Source organism: Haemorhous mexicanus, chromosome 8 (genome assembly GCF_027477595.1).
Source record: "Haemorhous mexicanus isolate bHaeMex1 chromosome 8, bHaeMex1.pri, whole genome shotgun sequence".
NCBI lineage: Eukaryota > Metazoa > Chordata > Aves > Passeriformes > Fringillidae > Haemorhous > Haemorhous mexicanus.
In genome coordinates this window covers 14,543,915-14,560,157 of record NC_082348.1, presented here as the reverse complement: position 1 = coordinate 14,560,157, position 16,243 = coordinate 14,543,915, and the positions used below count along the sequence as shown (strand labels likewise).

Genomic DNA, 16,243 nt, shown 5'->3' with positions numbered 1-16,243 from the left:
GTGCCAGACAGCATCTGTGTGCCACTGCAGCTGGACAAGGCAGAGGAAGAAAAAGCCTAATGATGGTGCAGGACTAGCCAGTAAGTCTTCAGTGATTGTCTCTCTTCTAAAGAGACCTAAAGCCCACAGGAAACATCAAACACAAGGTTCCCCTTCCAGTGTCCCCTGCTTTATCTCCTCACACTCACTGTAGAGTGCGTGACCTTCACAAGGGAAGCAGAGACAATGATCACCCCATAATGAGATCCAGGAAGGGACAGAATACAGACATCTCTGCAACAGAGCCTCAGCAACTCTCATCTCCCAGATCTTAACAGTGACTAATTAGAAACATCTTTAAATCCCCAGCTGGGGAGGTGACTGTAAAGAGACAAAACATAAGGATGATCATGATATTTTCAAGTGCTGTTACTTGTTATCAACTCAAAATGTTGACAGCATCTCTTAGCAAGCACGCACCAGTGAACAGCTTACATGCACTAATTCTCTCTTAAAAACCATGTGTTTAACCCTCATCAGAGACAGCACTTCTCCATTCCACATGAAACCCCAGAAATTGCCAAAATGATTTAAAGCCCTAGCAAACAAGAGCTCTTGGAAGTGATAATCAACCCCCTCTTGCCCACACGTGACTCTCAAGGTCTGTTCCTCATGCTCTACAGTTTCCAGATGGGACCCATCAACAAGCTATCAATTGCCCCTCACATGCAGATGAACGGGTAATTAGTTACATGACCTAATTAATATTAATACACTTGAGTGATATAACTAACAGAGATTGATTTTTAAGGAGTTCTATGTATCTTTCCTGAGAGTGTGCTTGTGAGTACGTTGCTGGTTCTCTGATGTCTAATACTCGCTGAGTTTCTGCTTCAATCCCTAAGGACACATGAACAAGGTACAGTCCTACCCCCCAGCAACTATTTCCATAAAAGCCATAGGAAACCGGTATCTTAGAGCTCAATCCCTCAACTGAATTTTCCGGTTCAAAAGTTTTCAGGGTAGCCATAGAGACAAAGATAATCCACACGTGCCCACACACAGGCTCATCTGGAAGAAAGCCAAGCTCAAAATGGGACAGCCAGTGCATTACTTTAAAGCAAGAAAGAGAAGTCTTTACTGAGTGCAAGAGCCAAACAAGGACCATGTTTGCACTTTATTGCCCAGATGCCCTCTCAACAGAGTTAATATGGCATGGCACAGTGTAGAGGCGTTACAGGGGAAAGACCTGCACTTTGATTGCCATCAGATGCTCTGGAAGCATGAAGTATGCACTCCTATGATGGGGATTAAAAAACAAAAGGTAAGATTTGGATGTTTTAAGGGGCAGGGGAGACAAAGAATGGGCACAGTGAACTCAGCCTCGTAAAACACATGCAGGCACTCGCCTGCACCAAGCGGGAACGTGGAGCGCTCCGGTGCCAGGTCCTGGAGCAGCGCAGGGGATCCTGCCCGCCCCATCCCCGGGGCTCCGGCGGTGGCACAAACGAGCAGGGACAGACTCGTTATGAGCAGCCCGCAGGGAAGCACAGAGCCAGCTGCTCACCTCGCAAAGCCTGCGGGCAAGGCTTGCTCAGTGCCTGCACCCAGCTGCTGCACGAGGGGAGCCAGGGGACGCGGCCCTGCCAGCTCGGCACAGCATCCCACTGCAGCCCCACACACAGGAATGGGGGGTTCTGCTCCAGACACCATCCAGGCCTGGGGGTATTCTGCATCTCCATGACTCCAGGACATCACACATGGAGGAAACCCAAGGACAGGGCTGGATCAAGCAGAAGAAAGAAAGTTTGAATTCACCTAAAGTAATTTTAGGACCCATATGAAATACAGCAGGCCCAGGGGACCCTTCTGGCTGGCTGGGCCGGCCTCACCACAGCTAAGGAATTCAGGGGTACCTTCTGCAGCAAAGAACGCCTTTGCTGTGGAACTCCAGTGTCTGCCAGCACCAACATCTGCCCCTGTGCCCCATGACCCAGGAGACCACTGAACCACTTAGTAATTCAAATACTCCACATGTTTTCTGCTCTGTCCAGGTTGGGCCAGCTCTCAAGGGACACTGTCAAGGCAGATATATCCCTAAAAAATCCTCACCGCACACATTACACCCCCAACCTGAACCCTTCAAACAGTGAGAGAGGGAGAGGAAAGGAAAAAGCTGTGTCAGGATGGAGGACACAGCATGAAGGGTGCAAGCACAGGCACATCAACAGCTCCTGGGAAAGAGGAGGAGGCTGAAACACAGCCCAGACCTGCTGCTTAGCAGCTGGGATTTAACACTTGTTGCAGCAAGAGAAATTAGTAACAGAAATCAGCACAGAGAAGGATGGGGGTGTCAGGTTCAACACAGGCCTGCACCAAGGGAGAGCAGCAAAAGTGATCTTCAGGGAAGTGTTGGTTGGGTTTGTTCTGTTTTGTTTTATATTTTTTGTGAATAGATCTTCATACTCCTAATCACAGTCCTAGGAGTGTTTACCCACCCTTAGATCTTCTTATTCCATCTTGGTGCATCTCCAAGGCATGAACACCCTGGAAACATGAACAGCAAGTGAATTTTTATTATTTTCTCTGCTGGAGCTCTTAAGGATTTGAAAGAAAATGCCTTTGTTAATGGCAACAGCTAGCTTTATCAGCTGTAATTCCTACTGCTGATCCAAACAGAATATTAGGAATGGGAGGAGTAAAATGAAAATCCACATCCCACAAACATTTGCCTCGCTAAAGGTGCTGGTGCTGCTCAGGCATCTCTCACTGCATGGCTCCTTCAGCACAAGACCACCCCACTGACCCATTCTCCCCTGGGGAGAGGGAGGGGGAAACATGTGACAGTGAATATGAGACCTCAGGAGCCACACTCACCCTTTTTGCAGGACAACCCCAGCCCCATACTCCTGCTGCAGATCCTCTGCAAACACCAGGCCCTGAAGGGAGAGTGAGTGGACAGGAGGAGCATTCCCTGCCATGCCACCTGGGTGCACATGCATGAATTCCCTGACCTGAGAGCAGCAGCGGTGAAAGATTGCTCCCTACTCTTCTCTCAAACCACAAGCCTTTATTCCTATTTTCTCTTCTCTGTCCAGCTGAGGAGGGGAGCCATGGAGCAGCTTTAGTGGGCACCTGGCATCCAGCCAGGATCAACCCTCCACAGATGTGCAGCACACACAGGCTCCTCTTTAAAATTTAACTGGTGCCAGCAGCAGCTCATGTTCCTGTTGCAGGTGGCAGAGCTCCCTACATCAGGATGAGCAGTCAACACCTCTATCCCACATCTGATATCGTTTGAGAAAAATGAAACATTAGCTCAGCTACCACGCATCTGAGCAGATACTCATGAAGTGAAGGCTCTGAGATTTCCCCCCATACCTGTGCACTTCAGTCACACTTCAGGTTGGGACTGCAGAGGATCACACAGTCCTCTGCTTCCAAGATTTCTTCCTGCAAGGAATGTGAACCACTTGGCTTTCCCACACAGATGAAGAAGGAAGGAAAGCCAAGACACCAAGCAACCACAGGCTCTCAGGAAAGAATTCATGATGAAAAATGATGGCTTTTCCTCTCAGAAGGTGCAACCTTACACTGGGAAGAATCTAGAACCTCACTGTGCACTGCAACCCCTCATCCATGGAGGGCTGCTGGATCAGGACTGCACCTATACATCAGAACTCTTGCTAATGCATGTCAGTCAATTAAGAGACTCAGCAGGAGCCTAGTTAGGCTGGTGGACAAAAGGGAGGAGGCAGGGAAAAACTGTGACAAATTGAAAATTCATTGTGAATTGCATAACTTCATGAATAATTCCTTTCAAGCCAAAAGAGATTCCTGCAGAAGAGGTAGCTTGCTGCAGGTCCCTCAGCTCCATTTAATGAAAGAACTCCCAGAGAAAGGGGTGGTTTGGGTATTTGGTTTTTTGATGGGGTTTTTTTTGTTTAACAAAAAAACAAAACAAACAAACAAACAAAAAAAAACCACAAAACCAAACTCAATTGCAAGATACAGCTGATCTTCTATCAGCAGAGAAGAGCTGGTGGACCCAAACAAACAGGTAACACTGATAGGGTTTCCTCACCCTGGCAGGACAAAAATTTTCTCAAAATGGCAAAGATTCTTATTCCCTTTTGCTAGATGCAATTTTTCACTTGTGAAAACAATAGAAGAGATGCTCATCGGGGGAAAAAGGAAGATATGAAAAATATTTTCTCTAAGCCACTGATGATGCCTCAGGTTTTAGCTTTTATGTTTTTTGGATTCTGTACTGCTTTAGCGTGTAGTTCTGAGCTTCATGTTAGGGGATGGTAAGTTCTCTTCACAGAGTAGGGAGACAAAACAATTCCTTCCCTAACTGGGGACCAAGGACAAATTATCCAAATCTCAGGCCCAAGAGCATAAACAACAGCAGAATGAAGTGAGAAAAACAAGGATGGGACTCCGTAACCTAAAGCTATAATTGGACAATTAACTGCAATATACAAATGGACCAGAACTTATAAAAGTGAGAGACCTCATGACTGGTCATCTATTTTGTGACCATTTTGGTTCATCTTGGGTGTAGCTGGGCTCTTGTACTGCCCAAGGTGGACCCATTGAGGCCTTTTAATAAATACCTACTTTATTTTATAACTCCATCTAGCCTCTGGTTTAGGTCAGCCTTTACAATGCATCACTGAGACTTATGAAAGTATCAGGAAAGAGGAACTGGTGAAAAAAAGAAAGGGACTGGAAAAAAAGTCCCAACAGTAAAATATACTTAAGTTACTGAGTGTCATTCCCAGAACCAGGGAAACCCCACATCTAAAATTACAGGATTCAAATCTGGAACCACCCAGCTCAGGAAGGTTCCCATCCCCTGCATCTCCCAACTGCCATGGAAGGTTAGGTTTTTTCCATATGCCAAACAGAATTCTGCAATAATGTCTTCTGGCCCTTCTTGTAACAAGCAATGGGACAAGAGGAAATACCCTTAAGCTGTAGCAGGGGAGCTTTAGATTGGTATCAGGGAAAATTTCTTCATAGAAGGGGTTACCAAACATCGGAATGGACTGCCCAGGGAAGTGGTGGTGTCACCACTGAAGTTATTTAAAAGATATGGCACTTAGGGACATGGTTTAGTGGAGAACTTGGCAGTTCTGGGTTTATAGTTCAACTCAATGGCCTTTTCCAACCTTAACGATTCCATGATTCTGATGCATAAAGTGCTGCATTTCCCTAAGACAGCCAGACATCTCAGGAGCAGTATTGCCAAAGAGTGCATCTTGGCCCTTAAGCACCCACACAGATGTCCTGATGTCTAATATTCCAGTTGAACCCAAGCTGCAGCCTTCCTCTCCAAGCAGACACTAACAGGGCTTTTTCTTCTCTATCTGGTAGTTTTTTTTTACCAAACTGTGAAGATGAAAATCGTTGGTCAGACCTCTGTACCACCCCACCAGCAGGGAGCTGGTCAATGAATCCAAAAACTAGTGGGAAAAAGAAAACCTTTACAGAAAGCCGACTAAAATCCATTTGGTCCTGTGGGATCTTTAGGAGCCAAGCCCACTGGCTTTGGAGCTCCCTCCTTGAATTCCACATATTTTACACTATTTGCCTAAAACCAGATCCCCAACTCTCAGCCAAGCCCTCCTAATCCATCAGCTTTGAGGCCAGGACTGCAGCCCAGTCCACAAGTTCCTCCTTTCTTCTGTGCAGCCCCAGCTTCTCCTCCTCTTCCCTGAACACCACTCCCACAAGTGCTTATTACCCATTTTTCTCCTTCACCTCAGTTCCCCTCTTCCTTCTTCCTGGTTCCCACATGAACATCATGAGCTCTAACTCCCCACCTAGCCGATCTCAGGTCCCATTTTTTTCAGGAGAGCCTGTGTACCTACCATGGGCTCCAGGACCAGGCAGGAAGACCAGAGAAAAGAACAGGGTGGCAGGCTGGGTAGTTTGTAGGCTGCTGCTTATTGGGAGGGTGGGAGAGCACTGATCCCTTTTCCCCTGGTTGGGGATAGGGATGTGTGAAATGGGCTCAGGATTGCCTCCTTCTCCAGCCCCTTCACTGGCATAAGCACTTTGGCAGCTCAGCGTTTCACACCCACATTCACAACCAGTGCTCTGAGCACCCACATTCCTACCAGGAGACGTTGCTCCACATGCTATCACCCCAGCCCACTCCAGACAGTGCTCACGTGGCAGAGCCAAGCCTCTGCATCCTCCTGTCCAGCAGGGCTGGGGCGTGAGCAGCGAATCCCACGGCTGGCCCCCAGCTGGGGAGCAGCTGTGCTGCACAAGTGCTGACTCAGGCGTGAGCAACGCCAGCACAAGGGCATCGCCTGCCCTTGGCATCCAGGGCCAGACAGCCAGCAGCCTCAGCCCAGAACACGCTCTGCCCTGGTGAATCACACACCAACCCCGGCAAGTCCTTTCAAGACCCATCAGTCACCAGAGGGGAAAAAAAATTACATGCACACAAAGTAATTAGAGGTGTAACCCTCTCCCCTCCCTCTGTGCAGGCTTAATGCTTCTTTTGTCCAGGCATGTTTGCCTTGCTAAGTCATGCTTCAGGACAACTTTCTTGACAGAAAACAAAGGTTAATTAATATAAAAAAAAAAAAAAAAAGAAACAAAAAACCACACAGAAGCCCCTCATTAAAATGGCCACCCTCTCAGCACACCTCTCTACTCTCTCTGGTCCTTCTTGGAAACAGAGTGCTGACCCATGGCAGTGACCCCTGCAAAAAAGCCAAACTGCACACAGTCACCTCAGGGCTGTTTCCAGTGATGGAGGGGTGGGAAATCAGCCAGCAGAGCAGATCAGAGACACAGCAATGTTCAAATCTGATGGCTGTAATCCACCTCACTCCCAGAAATCCCAGCCTCACTGACCACTTGCCTCCAGCTAATTCAAAACCTTCTCCTGGCAGCTCGGTGGCAACACATCCTGTGACCTGCTGTAGCTCTGCTATCCCCTGCATCAGCAGCTCTGAGGAGTACATTACAGAGGAAGGGATACCAACTCCACAGATACAGAGACAGATAGTCTGCTCCCATCCCTCCTCACCTAAGCAGCTGAAACCACAGTGAAGTCACTTCCAATTTACAACCTGCACTATCAAATGCTTCACCTCCGTAGTGGAAGTCCCTCATTACAGCACACACATGAGAAAAGCAGGTAGAAGTCTGCTCCAAACCTGTACTCTCCCAGTGTAAAAATATCTCTTCCACATACTCCTCCAGTTCACCTCGGACACACATAAGCACTTCTGATCCAGCTGGCTCAAGAGAGGTGGTGAAAGCACACATGCACACGCATGCTCACCAGCCAGCTCATTAAATCTAATTAGACAGTCTTCCACAGGGAATTTTGAAATTCATATCCAGCAATTACTGTGTCCTGTTCTTTCCTTAACCCTCTAGATGTGTGAGCATGATTATTCACCACATGAAAAACAAAAATTAATATGAAACTTCAGAGAGTTGCCATATGTGCACATTATCAGAGGTGAACTGTAATTTAATCAGTGTTCCTGCTTAGAGACAAATATGGTGGCAGCAACACAGCAAAAGAACACTCGAAGCCTCAGCTTTGGATCCAGATGTCTCCAAGAAACTGACAATATGGAACCATAAGTTTTCCTCAGTAACTTCATAAAAAATTCGTCCTGCTGACATTGTGGTGTGTAAGGTGTGAAGCCACACATGCACAAGACCACCAGCAATCATGAAGATAACTGAGCCAAAGTGCAAAGGGACTGATCCTTGATGGACTCAAGGAAAATGTAACAGTCATTTCCATATGTGTCCAGAATAGGTAAACTGTAGTTTAGGAATAGGAAAATTTGTAATCCTTCTCTCCAAAACCCTGCACAGGACCAACCTCACCAGCAGCAACAGTTGCAGCCTGATGCTCAAGGAGCAGTTTTACATGATGCCACAGAGCCATCAGCCTGGGGAGCCAGCACAGCCCTTCTGCCACAGTGCAGTGGGATCATCCCATGCAGCCAAATCGATGCACACAGACATTTCCGTGCACACAGGGGCTATAAGTGGCTGTGTGTCTGTCTGGGCATGCACACTGGTAATTTCATGCCAGCCACTAAAGACAGAACACAGATGTGACAGCACAAAAGCTACCAAAACTCTATTCAAGAAAGAAACTGCCATAATCTTTCTCAGATATACTTTGGGTCAAATCCAGCTGCAGGCAAGGATTATGGAAAGGCTCCCACTGGTCTTCTGGGAGCTGCATATGATCTTCATGTAGATGCACTTGCACAGGACACAGCTAGTTCAGTGCAAGGTTGGCACTGTTCAGTGACTTTGCAAGCTCAGCTAGTGAAGCCAAAGGGTTTGCAATTTCCATAAAGCAAGTTTTTTCACCCTTGCTCTTTCAGGTCTTAAAGACACACACAGAAAGGAGGAAAGAAAAAAAAAAAGCCAACAAACAAAAATCCAACCACAACACTAATAAAAAAAAAAAAACAACCGCAATAAACCCCTCCTACCTCAAAGCAGAAAAAATTATGGAATACAATATCAAGAATGCAACCATCATTTATATGGATGAATGATGAATATTCACAGCATTTGCCTTTGTTTTCCTTGCTGATTAAGTATCTAACTTAGATTCCCACTGTTGACAGAATTGCAAATCCTAAAAACTACAGGATGACAAGTATCCACCTAGGGTTAGTGCACACAGCTACCCTGACCAAGCTGCTTAGATTTCATGATCTAACAGCAGAATTTTGTCAAGAGAAACTACAGTTTCCATTTTAAAAACATAAGAAATTAACTGTGAACTGCAGCACACAAAGTTAGCGAATAGCTGTCAAAACAAGAAAAAAAATCGAAGTGACCCAAAACAACCACACCCAAAACATTTTCACCACTAAGATCCTTCAGAAAATCAAGATTCCTGCAAATTCATACAGCCAATAAGTGACAGAAGGAAAACTGTACTAAAAAAAACCAAAAAACAAACAGTTTTCCAGAAGTTTGGTGACTTTACATTAGATGACTTTTTGTTGCTCACAATCAGAACAGCAATGACACACTTCCAACTTTTTTCCATTTTGGTCTGAAAATTGGGAATTATAGTAAAGGAGAACCTATAAAAATTGAGACCCAATGCAGCTAAATGCTTAGCTGTATTACAAAACTGGCTTTGCTCCATAAAGTGTTGTTTCAGCAAGAAAAATAAAAGATAATAAGACATTTATTCTGGCTACTGAAAAATACAGATGTTAGTCCTAGATCATATCCTGTTACTTACAAACAAAAGCTAAGGGAGGGGAAAAAACTTTTAAAAAGTATTGGAGTCACAACAGCTTCTTCACAGAGACAGAGAGAAGCAACTTGAATATAAATAAGTGTCCAAAATAGGTCAGCACTCTTTTCTTGGCCACTGAAGTCTGATACTTTTCACTTGAGGTTATCCTGGCTGGTGGTGACACACACCAGGGACAGAGGCTGAGGCCAGACACGGCCCCACAGTGAGCACTGCCCGAGCCCTGCCAGGCACCACCAGTGCCCACACACTCCATGGCAGTACCTGCATTCCCCCAAGTGGAGTTGTTTCCAACCTGCCCTCACTCCTCTCCAGGAGTGAGGAAATGCTCTGTGTGCACAGTTTTGACCCTATCAAGCAAGAGGTGTGATAAGAGACAGGGTGTTTTCCACGGCCCCCATGGAGACCCACCAGCTCCATGCATTCAGCCCTGAGCATCCCAGGCACCGCCTGGCAGGAGGCTGCTCTCTGGGCCAGGAGATAATTAGGCCCTACACCACCCAGCGATGGTGTGCGGGCAAAGCCACTGGCTTCCCACCAAAGGTTACAGTCCCTTAAACCAATGCAGAAAGCAGTTTTAGACCCAAAAATCAAGCCATGAGGTGCAGAGCATGCACCTCAGCTGCTCTGCCAGTGCTTCCATGGGGAAGCTGGTAGGAGCATCAGGCTGCAGAAGAGCCACAGGTTCTCTCTCCCTCTTTAAGGGAAAAAAATGAACAAGTTATTTCTACAGCACTGAGAGGCAAGCCTGCCAGTCCAGCCTCGGCAGCATTCCTGTCTAACTCGGCTTGTTTACCACCAATAAAAAGCCCATTAGTTGCACAATGAGCCTGTTTAAAATAACTAAAAAAAAAAAAAATCATCACTGGCAAATTAGTAAGACATTAGGACATGCAGACACCTCAGCATGCTGTTATGGAAACCACAGAGGAGTCAGACTTCCCTCAGGAGCTTTTCCCAAGGAAGACAATTCCTAAGATTTCTCTCCCTTTGAGTGGGCCCATCTAACTCTGAAGGGCTCAGGACCAAAATGCAGCAGTCACCCAGTCAACTGACCCAGGGTTTCTAATCAAGTGACTTCCAGAGAAAGTAAAATCCAATACCACAATGGCCAGTGACCCACTCTGCTCTTCCCTACTGCATCTCATGCATCCAGAAGAGTTCTGGGGGAGAGAGCAGGAGAGGTGACTCCACTCCAGATCTCACACCAGACAAGAGCACCACAATTGTCAGTGCCCTGGTGCTGCCAGGCAGCATGCCAGCACAAACAGTGTGCAGGTGCTGCGGCTGCTTCAACAGCATCACAACCACATCCTTGGGGTGGATCCATGCCCTGCCAGCCGAGCCACATTCGACCATCTCTGGTGCTCATGGCCATGGAAACTGAGCTTCAGTTTGCCCTTGTTAGGCTGGTTTGGGGTGCAGGGCGAGCAGAGGGGAGGTGGGTGAGGGTGCAATCCCCAAGAGTCTGCAATAAAGGAGATCTGTGTGGCTGTCGAGTGTGAGGTCTCCTGGGAACAGCCCTTTTACTGGGCTCCAGATGCTGTGGAGTGATTGCTTATATGAAGGCGGGGGAGGCCTCTTTACTGTTTCTCATTTCCTCTTTTTTTGTTTCCCCCCCCCCATTTCCTGGTTTTGTTCAGAAGCACAAGAGAGTCATTCATCATTTTTCTTCCAGCACAAGGAGCGCTCTCACCTCCCCCTCACCCCTAAATCCCTCCCCACCAGGAAAGGGCACGCGTTCTCCAGCCAAAAAGGCTCGCAGCAGGGAAGGCAAAGCTCCCCAGCTCCTGCAAGCAGCTCCGGCACAAAGGGCGACATTCTCAGCTGGGTTCAGTGGGTGCCAGCCCCCAAAGGGAGAAGGCCAGAACTCAGCAGCAGCAGAAATGCTAAGTCAGAGAACGGATATCAGCGGAGGAGGAGAGCGATTTGCACCGGCTGGAATTATGATGCAAAGCAGAGAGGAATTACATGCTGAGAAGACAGACAGCACTTCAGGTAACGGGAGGAAAAGAGCCAAGACATAAAGGTCCACATATGTCTCAGCCCACATGCCATAATGGTCACTCAACTCACTGAAACCTGGGAAAATCTTCCTTGTGGACTTGGCTCCCCCACTCTCTGGAAAGTGGATGGGCACTGGTCCATGTGCAGTCCAGGCACTGGATTGGCACCACTTTACAAGCCACCAGCCTCAGGTCTGGGATTGGCTTCCAGCAAAGCCCTGTTCATTTCGCAGGAGGAGAGAAAGGGATGGCTATAGATGCAGACATTTAACCCATGCAGAGGATCGACAACACTGCCTGGAAAACTTCATTGGAGGGCTCTGCTCCTAAGTCCACTTTGGTTCTCAGTCACACTGCTCTTTCCACAGCTTCCTGATGGCTTCTCCTTGCCCTGCCTTGGACAGAGACAGTGCCAGGATAAAAATATCTCAATACAGATATAACAAAGAGGATCTCTCTTTGAATGCCCTTAAGAAAGAGAGCGAGTAGGTAAACCCCAAATTCTTGCACACATTTTTATAAAGGAACCGTGCATTTTCATGAAAAGAAGGATAGTGCAAACACCTGGGGTCTGTTTGAGGCAGTTTGGTTTGGCTGATGACCTGGAAAAAAAAAAGGGAACTAAAACTGGACATACAGAAAACATTCCAGGTTTTGGTTTTGTTTGGGTTTAATCGCAGCAGTAACAGCAATCAAGTCAAAAAGGCTGGCTTATGGTCACACCCAAGGCTTCTTTTTGGTCCTTTTAGAAGGAAAAGAAATAGAAGACTGTGGTCAGTTCTGGGGCCAGTTGGGTGGAGGGAGCCTGTGTGCCAGCAGCTCCAACAAGGAGGTATGTTTATGGCCCAATTTCAGCAAGAACTGGAGGAGCAATGACAACACTAGCCAACAAGAGTTTGGCCATTTGGGACTAAAGTCTTCCACACCCACTGAACCAGAGATCCCGCTGTCTCCTGCAGTTGCTGCTCAGGAGGTTCATCAGGCTCTCCCTTAAACACCACCAGCTGCTTTTGCCAACTGAAATGTCAGAGTTTTGCAAAACCCATGTGTTATAGTGTGGGAGCCCAGACAGCCCGGGTTCACCTCTCAGGCATAGAAGAGCTTGGGATGACTTTTCACACATCCTTGGATCAGTGGTGCCGCGTTCTTTGGCACTGCTTTTGAGAGTGTGGATGTTCATTCCCTTTTCTTTCTTTAAAGATGCTCTCAAGTGGTGAACTTCTTTAGCTGCTTGTCTCCTTAAATATCTCTGCAAGCTTGTTTTGCGGTTCCTTTGTCCTCCCAAGGAGAAAAGTCAATATTGCAAAGTTACCAGAATAAAAACTTAGTTTTACCTTTTGTTTTCTTTCAAATGGTTTGGCAGCCAAACCAAAAGAATCAGTCCCAAGCAGGAACCAACACGTGGCTTCCATCATACTCCAAACCCAGAGTGTCACCTCCACAGCTCCCAGACATGCTTGTGCAGAGCTCTGCCCGACCCTCCCAACCTGGCAGGAGCACTCGTTGACGGCTCTTCTCCCTGGATCAATGAATGGCAGGTTTCAGCAGGTCTTCACTGAGCCAGACAGGCCACAATAATCCTGCTAGCACCCTGCTGAAAATATGCGAAGTAAATATGAGACCAAGCATGGGGAGAGAAGATGAGGCTGGCAGAAACGCAGCAAGAACACATGAGGAAGAAAGAAAGAAAGAAAGCACAGCACCTCATAGCAGGAAAATAATAAACTTGTTGACCAAAAAAAATGCAATGGGAAAAAACTACAGAGTTCTAGAGAAAGAAAGAAAAAAAAAAAAGAAGCAAAGGAAAAAGGCGAGAGACTGGGATGAGCATGCTGGCCTGAATGCACATGGTCAGCATGGGTATAATGAGGCATATTTTCTTCTTGGCACTAAGGGGATCCCAGAGGGCCCACAAAAGACTTTTGCAAGTCAAAGGACCAAGCTCTTGACTACTCCCAGGTGGAGCAGCTGCTGAGTCATTTCTTACCCATCAGGCTCTCATCCCACAAAAGTCCAGACTTCTGCTATTGCAAAGAGTATTAAAAGAAATTTTTAAAAATCCCAGGGAATTTTGCAGTGGAGCCTTTTCCATGTTTTCCCCTCCCTGGCATCTTCAAACTAGGCAACAGGTGGCCCATTATCATTTCTGTAGTGCTCATCACTGGAGCAACTAGCAAGCTGTTCAGTCTAAGGAACTTACTCTCCTAAGGTACATTACTGAATCTTCCAGGACCAAAGGATAAGCACGCCCACGAACAACACACTCAGCTGTACCTGCCTGTTTCCCTGACTCCCAAGTGGAGCTCTTACTGTGCAGCAGAGACTAAACAGCCAGTCTGTGCCTGGGGGCTGCAGAACCAAGGTCGGGGAGGAATGAGATTAATTACATGAATAACAAAAAGCCGGATGCCAGCCACCAGCCCCCACCCCACAGAGCTCAGCAGGATGTAGAAGGGAAGCAAGCAGCTCAAAATCCAGAAGAGCTCCCAAATGAGGCCAGTCTTATCCTATTCCAGCTACAGACCTGCATCTTGGCCTTCACAAGGGCCAAGAAAAGCCCTGCACATTTTCTTTAGAAAGGAGCACAACAGTGAAAAGCCCCCAGTAGGAGAGTTTTCCTTTCAGTCTGACCTGGACCGTCCTGTGCATCCGCCACGAGGGCACAGCCACCGGGAGCCAGCTCGCCCGCTCGGAGAGAAGAAAAGGGAAGTTAATTTTTGCAGCCAAAAGAAAATAGGGAATTCTTTTCAGATGGCAGGAATGTAACCGTGACATTTAGTCACTTGCTATTTCTGCTTCCCGGCTATGTCTCTCCACAGGAAAGCCCCTGGACAGAAGCACCCTCCAGGCAGCATTGCAACATGTGTGTCCTCAAACTCTGGTGTCTAATCCCACTCCTGTGGCCCCCGCTTCAGGTCCTTGGGAAACAGGGGTGGTTTTGGGGAGATTCAGTCTTGCTCACCCTGTGCCTTGGCTGGCTTAACCAGATGCATGTGTCTGTCTGGGAAAAGGGCAAACCTGCAACTCTGGCTCAGGGTCTGACCCCAGCTGAGAACAGCATTGCTCCACTCTCTCCAGGACATGTCAGCCAGGACAGGATGGCAGCACTGCCCTGCATCGGCCCCTGTGCTGGGCTCAGATCAGAGGGGAACCAACACCACGTCTCCAGCTCTGAAATGCAGCTGTTGACTCTGTCACAATGAGGAAATCACATTTACTCCGGGTTGAGCTGTGATGATGGGGGACCCTATCCAATGGCTTTGCAGCAGGCCCAGCCTAACTCCACCACTGGAGCAGTCTGATCTATGCTGTCCTAGTCCCTGCCAGGCTCTGGCTACATGTCCTCCAGGCATAGTGCATGCTTCCACAGCTGGAGAAAGGAGAGCATCCCAGCTGGGGTTACTCCAGTACAGGGCAGGTTGCACACCTTGCACAAGGTACTGGTGTCAGGCAGTCAGCCCAGCTCAGGTCACTAGTTCAGAGACTTCCAAAGCTCAGCCCAGTATGCTCGCTGCTCACAGAGATACCTTTGTTACTGTCTGACTGCACTAATTCCAGCCTTGCATTGCAGGCTCTTTCTGCCTCACAACCCGAAGTCCAATCCATCCACAGCTATTTCTTAGGCAAAACTTTGGTAACTTCCCTCATCTGATGGGAGTCCACTGCTTCAGCAGCAGAGTTGCAAAATCTTAATGCAGGCTGCACACTGGTTGTCAGGATGTGGTTTGCATGGCAGTGGGCAGCGCCTGTAGTGGGGTGTAAACATTCCCACAGGAGCATTCACACACTCAACACTGAGCTTGATATCCATCTTAAACACGATGATGATGGCAGACAAGCAAGATGCATAATTTAACTGCCAAAAATGCCATTTCTTCACAGGATGCCATGGAAGGGATGTGCATTCAGCTGACTATCCACACACAGGCAGGGAAAAGTAAAAGAGAAGAACTGGAAAAAAATGCACAGCAAAACACACACTCAGTTAAATATTTATGGGGGCCACTGCATTTCAATTACAAGCAGTTTTTTAGGTCAGCTGAGACATTTTAGCTCTGCTAGGACAGATCAACTCCAGGGGACAGGATACTGCTGACAACACAAGCGAGAGGCTCAACCCTCTTAGCACACCCCGTAGCTAAGAATAAAAACAGATCTGGGCAGGGCTGTTCTTCCACTGGGCACAGCCCAAGCAATGAGACCTCCGTTCTCGCCACAGCTGAAGCCTCAAGACACAGGACTGATGTACCCAGACATCACAGTGGGTTTGTCTGCCTCTCCCAGCACTTGAAGTCTCACTGCTAGAAGTCAGGGCAGCTCACCAAATAATGAAAACACCTCTGTGAGCAGCCAGCAGACCAGGCTGTGCTTTGGAAATCCCTGAAATCATGGGCTGAGCGGTATCAGCAGCATGATGGGTTTCCATAGCACTGTTCCCACCTCTCAAGGCTCACTCCATACTCTTTTCTTAAGTTCCAAATTTGTGCATCGCTGGCTGTCACCCAAGGCCAGATTATGAATGTGACAGACATTTGGCCAGGTTCATCTACTGCCCTGTCATATCTGCACTGCCCAAGCACCTTCAGTGCAGTCTGAATTATCAAAGGTCAGTTTCAGCATGTGCAGGACCAGCCTAATGGCCCGGAGTAAAGTAAAAAATCCTTGAAACCAGCGTGATAAACAGAATAAACAGAAAAATTAAGGAAAGTAGTGAATGAAATCCACAACAAACATTACTAGAGCAACAGAAGCTTTCCACTCATCTGAGATTAGAAGAAACTATGTCTGCATTTGCATTTTTTACTCTTTGTATAGGGCACATTTTGTTAATGCTGGAAATTCTGCATTTTGGTCCTTGTTAGCTCATTTGGCCATAGTCCAGGATGAGGGTCACAGTTCCCAAGAGGGCAGAGCAGAAACCATAACACTCTGTGACGTGGGACCTGCAAGAACTTTACCACCTCACTGGTCAGCC

The 16,243-nt window shown here is 47.4% G+C and overlaps 1 protein-coding gene across 2 annotated transcripts in view; it reads right to left on the bottom strand.

Moving 5' to 3' along the window:
- The window catches only part of IGFBP2 (insulin like growth factor binding protein 2), a 54,874-nt gene that overhangs the window by 28,352 nt on the left and 10,279 nt on the right, over positions 1-16,243 (bottom strand). The window contains exon 1 of one of the 2 annotated variants that reach the window (XM_059852810.1): positions 7,164-7,302. The exons of the other annotated variant lie outside the window; for it this stretch is intronic. Coding sequence (XP_059708793.1) covers positions 7,164-7,275 — 112 coding nt within the window. The 5' untranslated portion in view covers positions 7,276-7,302. Of the gene's footprint in view, positions 1-7,163; positions 7,303-16,243 lie in introns of those variants that run through there. 2 annotated transcript variants of the gene reach the window in all.